The 7,776-nt window shown below is 41.2% G+C and overlaps 1 protein-coding gene across 1 annotated transcript; it reads left to right on the top strand.

Annotated features, from left to right (window-relative positions):
- The first annotated feature begins 314 nt into the window (after positions 1 to 314).
- On the top strand, positions 315 to 7,472 carry GMNC (geminin coiled-coil domain containing). Its single transcript, XM_075555884.1, has 5 exons — positions 315 to 554; positions 2,082 to 2,256; positions 3,506 to 3,594; positions 4,445 to 4,561; positions 6,852 to 7,472. Exons 1-5 carry the CDS (start codon positions 315 to 317, stop codon positions 7,470 to 7,472), a joined length of 1,242 nt encoding a protein of 413 aa, XP_075411999.1.
- Positions 7,473 to 7,776: the final 304 nt, after the last annotated feature.

Genomic DNA, 7,776 nt, shown 5'->3' with positions numbered 1-7,776 from the left:
ACACACACACACAACCTACAGAGTCCATCCGCCTGCAAAACCACGCAGCAATTTGATAATCTGCTTTGTAAGCCGTCAGGAAACACACAGGCGCATTCTAACTCTGGGGCCCCTGCATGAACAGGCACGCATGTAGGATGTAGCCTTTCCCCTTGCCTCCTTCCTGCCCCCCTCTGTCACCCCCGCCCCCCACCCCCTGGGAGGGGACTCAGGGTTCCCTGGCAGCACCCGCCCTGGAGCCGCTGGTCGTCCCGCCGGGCTGCCGGAGCAGAACCGCCTGAGCGGTGGGTCTGGAGGAGCGCTGGGTCTCGGCCATGGAGCGCCCCACAGTCCGGTCCCCGGTCTGCAGGTCGCTGCCCAGGGCGCAGAGGCGGTTGCCTCCAGCACGTCACCAATTTGACAGCCTGGCGCCAAATCAGAGAGGGGTGCTGAGCTTCTGGGGATTAGAACTCGCCGCTCTTAGCTCCTCCCCCCGCCGCATTGAAAACGCCCAGGGACTTTATGGAAACGTAAGCGTGGACTGTGTCTCCAGCGCCTTCTTCCACTGCACAATGGTGAGTAAGTAGCTGGTGAGACCAGAGAACTCTGAGCCAGTAATCTTGGCTTTTAGGATTTCTCCCACCCAGAATTTCTCTGCTACCTACTCATTAAACCAGGTCATTCCTTCCCCTTTCCCCACTCTGTGATCCCCCCTGTTATCGCTGGTTTTATCTGGTCCCATCTCTCTTTCTGTGTCTCTTCCCTCAGTTATGTGTGTTCTCCTAACCCAGCTACAGTTTACACCTCCACCTGCATCTCTTCTTCATTCCACCTCCTCCTCTCGATTATACGCATATTGGCAAACACTTGGACTTGAACTAGTCTTAGGGTACTTGGAGGTTTGTTTTCTTCTCAGGTGCCAATTGCATGATAGCTCCGCTCTGATTCTAACAGTTCAGCGAAGGAGCCTGCAAGCATGCTTTTAAATGAAATGAACATAGCACTTTGGTACACTTTTGACTGAATTTCTTTCACCTAAATCATCCAAATTTTACGGATTTCAGAACTGGCCCTTTTTCAAAACTGCACTTGCTGGGAACATTAACAACTTAACTTCACTTTTTCCTTCTCCTTATTTGTTTTCGCTCTGCTTATGTTATGCCCAAGTAAGTCCCCAAGTCAACAAAAGGCAGTGATCAAAAGTGAACAAAAGAGCTGAGCCTCCTTGCCATGAATGGCCTTTACCTGATTAAACATTGGCAAATAATTAGAAGTGGATTGTTTTACAAATTAACCCAGGAAGGCTGCATACCTTGCTGTTTGGAAAGACTGTGTTTCAAGTTTGAAGAGTGGGGTGGAGGAGGGTGAGGAGAAGGGTGTTCACTGGATCAGAACACAGTTGAGGATACATGCCAGGCAGTTGGTGGTGGCGAGATAACTTTGAAAACGCATGGAGACCTAAGGATGGCGAAAACTAGAGCTTCCTGTCTTTGTTTGTCAACATATTTCAACTCTGATTTGTTTACATGGACTGACTTTATGCTACTGTACTAGGTATTAGGGCGTGAGTTGGAAACAACATACATTTAATTACACCTGGAACAGATACATATACACATACATATATGTGTGCATGATGTCTCGTGCGTGTGTGTGTGAACAAGCTTCTCATTCAGAAACTATAATAATAGCATTGGAATATATATTGCTACATCCTATTCATTTCACTCTTACCATCCCAGCCTCTTTGCTTTTCAAGGTTATTAGAAATATAGTTAAAATATTTTATAGAGAGAAACAAACAGTTTTTTAATGCCTTTAATACATTAAGTAGAATTCCTTTACTTATTCTGGGTAGCATGGTAGATGACTCAAGAATTGCAACAGGGATTTTTCCTGGAAATTACACTTTTGTTCCATCTAATCCTACACTGAGTAAAACAAAGAGCTGATTTCCTTTTAGGAATTAATTAAATCGTGGACCTATATTGTGTCTGACTCACTGCATCTAATTTCTGCATCTTTCTCTCATCCACTTCACCTCCAAATCCCCGTCACCCTCTCCTGAAATCTCTCCTTGCCCCTTGTACTGAATTTCACAGAACACCATTCTGCCTTGCCAAGACCAGTACTTTGTAGGAGGCCAAAGTTATAATTGTCCGTATTCCACTACAACGTCAGAATCTACTGTTGATGTTTCCAGGGAGACTTGGGTCTCTTTCTGGGCTGCTGGTCTCCTGGACAACAAAGAGCCTCAACAAGCTCCACAGGCACAGGGTAAGTTCTGCTCTTCTGCTTTCCTGGTGGAGTCAGGGACTTTTTCTAGCCTCCAAGATTGCAAATCATCGTAGTCTGGAGCTCTGTGGAGGGATGGTGTGGAAGGCTCACGCAAGCCCATACACTCAAATTTCACAGCCTATCAGAATCTGCTGTTCCATACTTGTTATATATTGAAAATGGGAGGCTTTTTCTAGCCTGTTGGACCACGTGTACTTGTCTCTACATTATAGAGTTCTTGACACAACAGGATTTCTAGCCCACCGAGAGAGTTTGAGTAGGAGTCAAAGTTTTATAAATGTCTAGGGCAATGCTCTTGGAGTCAATATATAAGTTAAACCAATTCTTTTGAAATCACATACACCAGAGGAAACAGTGCCCAAAGATATGATTCTAAACGGTCTATAAAAATCTACTTCATTCTCTTTTCTCGTCGTACCTTGTTAACAAAAATATTTTATTAATAATTTAAATAATGGAGGGTAAGAGTCAGGCATGGAGCAGATGCAGAAAGGAAAGTTAAAGTGAACCACTCTAGCATGGCCTTGGCTAGTTGACTGACAGATACAGATATATTTACTGTCAAATATAGAGTGGGGGTGGGATATCTCTCTCTGAAGAAGCTCAAAGGACATACCTATCGAATCATTTGAAACAGATGTGGTTTGGGTACAGTACTGAGACAGTTTATCAACTCTTCAAGGAAGCAAATACCATATTATTTTAGAGTAAACACAACTACTACATAGAAGTATGAATAAGTACTGCATATCATTTTTAACTGGAGGCGCACAGGCAGGGGTTTCAATCTGGGGAAATTATAGCAACATAAAATAGACAGCCCAAAACTGTTATCGATTGGGAAGGCCTAGAAAACAAGAAAAAAACTAAAACTATGAAGTGGAATTGCAGTGCTCTGCCTAGTGGGGGGAGAGTCGATGATTATTTGAATAAACTAATATTGCAGATGAGACAGGCTTAATAAATTTAGTCAGTAGGTGGAAGGATGTGACTTCTATGCTCCTAAGAACTTGATGTTCATCACTATGACATATCATCTATAAATATTAGTCTTTCCCAGTTTGCTTGCCTCTTGTAAGGTTTTAATTTTTTTATTTGTTGACATTATCGGTATTCCTTAGAAAGTAAATTAAACCAGTCAAACTTCATGACATTGTATGGTGGGTTTTTTTACTGCACATGCAAGCACATGTGTTTTCTCAGGTATCCATTTGTTATTTTCATATAGAATCTTCCAGTGACTCAAATGTACCTGCTCTGGACTCCTGCTTCTGGACAGAGGACCAGCTTTCCTCTCAGCTCTACAGAAATAAGCAGGTATGAGTAGGCAATAAGAGTATGGAGACTGGCCAGGTTTCATACAGCCAGGCTTCATACACATTCTACCAAGTCTTAACTACCTATCACACGTCTTCTTTTTCTTTTTAAAATTCGCATATGGTGGACATTCGGTTTAAAACCAAAGTGGGTGTATGTCCACCGACTGACCAACCTTGGTGGATTAGTATCACAGAAGAAGAAGAAATAAATAAGACAAAGCACATTACGAAGACCAACAGTCAAGCAGCACTTAATGCTCAATTGGCCTAGATGGCTTCTTGGGTTCTACTTTCCGTGCTGCGTCTTGGGAGGCTGTGGAAAGGTCCAATGCTATACTGAGTGTGATATTTTTAACCATTGTGGAGGGATGATGATGAGAAAAGATATCGTATTATTTAATTTTATACTTTTTGGGTTATTCCTGAGAAATAATATAATCCAGTGACTAGGCAAATCGACCGAGGAGAGTCAATCCATCCCTCTCTTGGAATGCTCCAGGAAGGAATCAAGTATACCCTTTGTAAAATGTCCTTTTCTATATTTAAACAGTTGCGTGCGGCTCATTTTCCAACATACCTCCCCATTCACTTGTGGTTACTATTGAAAAAGTTCTATACTTTCTTCAAATAGTTTTCAAAGAAGTAAAAGAATCACAGCAGAAAACTGAACAATCAGGTGGCAGGGTGTGTGGGTTCAATTTAGGCCTCCAGGGCGAGGGTTATCTGCGGTTGTGTTCATAAAACAAACAGAATAGCCAAGTTTAAGCTGGTGGAGGAGCAATGACATTGTTATAAGGTTACAAAGTCAATATAGTGGAGTCTCCTTCACTATTGTCTGCTTTTTACAGCTTCAAGATACTCTGGTACAGAAGGAAGAAGAACTTGCTAGGCTACACGAAGAAAATAATCACCTGCGACAATACCTGAATTCAGCTGTAGTTAAATGCCTTGAGGAAAAGGCCAAGGTGTGCAACTGTCCCCATCATAAAAATGGAGCAGTGAGTAAAGACAGGAGACACCTGGGTAAAACATAAACATGTTCGATAAATGATGTATCTGAAACACATGTATGGAATCAATTAATATTTCTCAAGCGCATTTCTAAGAAGTTCTGTTTATGATTTCCCTGAACTATCTAGATTGCCTATATTAGCCATCATACATTACAAGATGAATGAAAGATGAGTTTAATGTCAGTCAAACAGCTGTTACATGAATGGAACACAAGAGTGGGAATCAGAGATAATCTTTTAATTACCTTTGTCTTTGGGTTAGCCGCTCTCTTACTGAAGAGGTCTGCTACTTCCATCTGCAAATGGGTGGGCTGGAGACCGGCTAAGAGCCTCCTCCTCTCTATAACATCAGGAATAATATCAGAACCCGGATCTATTGCTGTCAATTCAAACTTAAACCCAAAGTCACTGTCATTGAATCGATTCTGATTCATGGTGATCTTATAGGACCGAAGAGAACTGGCCCAAACCCCCGGCAAGAGTTTCAGAAACTGCCCATCTTTATGGGATCAGAGAGCCTCATCTTTCTCTCTTGGAGCAACTGATGGTTTTGAACTCCTGTTCTTGCAGTTAGCAGTCAAAAATGTACCCTATTACGCCTCCGGGTCTTTTTGCTGTTAATTAGCAAAAAGACATACCAAATTACATTAGATCTACCAAATTATATTATCTTTAATTCACGGAATCCCTGGGTGGTGCCAAATATTAAGCACGCAGTTACTAACCCAGAGGTTAGTGACTGAAACCCAACCAGAAGGATCACATAAGAAAGGGTTGGCAATCAAGTCCCAACTGGTCACAGTTGGGAAATCTCCTGAGTCCACTTCTCCTCTGTGCTACAAGTGGGTGCCATCTGCCCTACTTGATTCGGTGGATCTGGCCTGTTTTACTGTGGTTCGTAATGCACACCCCACCCCAACCCCCGCCACTATTCTTCAAAATTCAGACGCACTCTTTGTAGTATGAGGATAGGTAGTTTACCCCCTTCCTAAATTCTGCTCTTCTTCCTTTTATTGATGAATGCACCTTGTATTATTTATTTGTACTGCCAAGCAGGAAGAGAAAACCCAACAAACAGAGTCAGTTAACAGCCTTTACTTCTAAAGCGACATTATATGAAATTATTTTGTTAATTTAAATTGGTGAGACTTCTTACCAATTTACCAAGATAATTTTTAAAATTAAATTGGTGAGACTTCTTATCAAGATAATAGCAGTTTAGAGGAGAAAAGACACTCAGATTCTTTTACAACACAATTAGTTGTACTAAAACAGAGCCCATGTCATGGCTTCTAGTCTAGGCTCCTAGCTCCAGTCACTAGTCCATGAAAAACATAGTTTTTACATTAAGGATTTAGTTGTATTTAATCAGTTTTTTTCCTTGCTTGGTCTCAATTTTACAAGATTTACAATAATAAAATATAGATCACATGTATACACTAATGAACGAAGAGGAAGCAGCAATACATAGGGTTCATATCAGGCATATTCTCTCGTCCGTATATCATAGATTAAATTTACCTATGTGATCTTCAGTAAGTTGTTATTATATCTGTGTCTCAATTCCCTTATAATGGAGATTTTAATATAGTCTACGTAGGTTCATTATTAATGGGAATTTATTTGATGGCAGTGAGTTTCAGTTTTTGGAAACTCATTGAGATAATGGGTGTATCCAGTGATCAGTGAATGTTCCTTGCTATTGTGGTTTATAAAATACAAAAACTTACTTCCCTGAATTGTCATTTTAATGACACCTTTTATTCCTTTCGATTTTTTAAAAAACAAGAAACAGATGTGAATTTAGTGTACCTAGGTAGCAATTTGTCATCATAATTTTATTTTAGAACTAGAAAGAGTGTATCTAATTAGATTTACATATATTTATATCTGTACACATATGCATTTACATGTGCGTGTGTATCTGTGTGGTCAGTGAGAAAAAGAAGAAATGAAATCCACTTTTCTAAGGAATTTAAGTAACTAATAAATTATTGTCAGCATCCCTGGGTGGCACAAGTAGTTAAGCATTCCACCAATGACTAAATGGTTACAAATTTGAACTCACCCAGAGACTCTTCTAAAGAAAGGTTGAAAATCCTGTGGGATGTAGTTCTACTCTGTAACATATAATTCAGGATCCACTGATGGCAGATGGTGACAGCAAATATATTTAGGACAACATGGAATAAAATGATCTTGGTGGATTTTCTGACTATGTGTTTCAATATTAATTCCACAGAAACTATTGTCATCAGATGAGTTCTCCAAAGCATGTGGGAAATTCAGAAATGGGAAGAGGAAACCCAAAGAGCAGAGATGCTGTTCTCCTGAGATTCCCTATTCCAAAAACGCCAAGAGAAATATCTCTAGTGACAATGCTACTTGCGAAGAGCAACCTGGTCCCCCTGTAGACCCCTGGGTCCTTCAGACCCTTGGGTTGAAAGACCTCAATACCATTGATGACACCTTACCAGCTAACTACAGTGCCCTCTCTTTACCTCCCGCAAGAATCTCTAGCACATTTCCTCCATTGCCAGATGATGCTGTTGATTATGAAAATGCTCGCGGGGAGGATCTACTGATTGACTTTGGGGGTGACAGAATAACCCCCGTACTGAGGACTGCCAGCGAAGGGGAAGATTTTCGCTTCCTTCCTCAACATTCAAATCCTCCTGGAGGACAACAAACCCTGCCTTACTATACTGCAGATGTGTCCCCTAACAAGACAGAGATGGCCTTCTCCACATCCCTGAGCCCTCACTGTAATGTGAAAACACATTCCTTCCACCAGGGACAAGCTTTTGTGCGTAGAGATGATGATGGAGGCTGGAAGTTTACCTGGGTCCCTAAGCAGTCTTAGTGACTCCTCTTCTACTACAAAGCGCTTCCTTGAACTCTGTTTACAGACCTCTCTTACACTTGAACTTAACTGTATAGAACACAGAAGCAATTGCCCAAGCTGCCTCCTGACTTTAAAATCAGATATCAATTCACCCAATTCAATCAACAAGGAATGGCTTCCAAAAATCCATAATGAAATATACGGCTGCTTTTCTTTCACCTGAACTTGACTTGTTTACACATCATCACCTTTTGTTGACTTCTTCCCTTTGACTTGTACTTAAAGGGGTATTTTCTAATTGCCTACTTATTTCTTTGAAACC

Source organism: Tenrec ecaudatus, chromosome 8, assembly GCF_050624435.1.
Source record: "Tenrec ecaudatus isolate mTenEca1 chromosome 8, mTenEca1.hap1, whole genome shotgun sequence".
NCBI classification, from domain to species: domain Eukaryota; kingdom Metazoa; phylum Chordata; class Mammalia; order Afrosoricida; family Tenrecidae; genus Tenrec; species Tenrec ecaudatus.
Note: the sequence above shows the minus strand (reverse complement) of the source record. Positions and strands in the feature narration are given on the sequence as shown.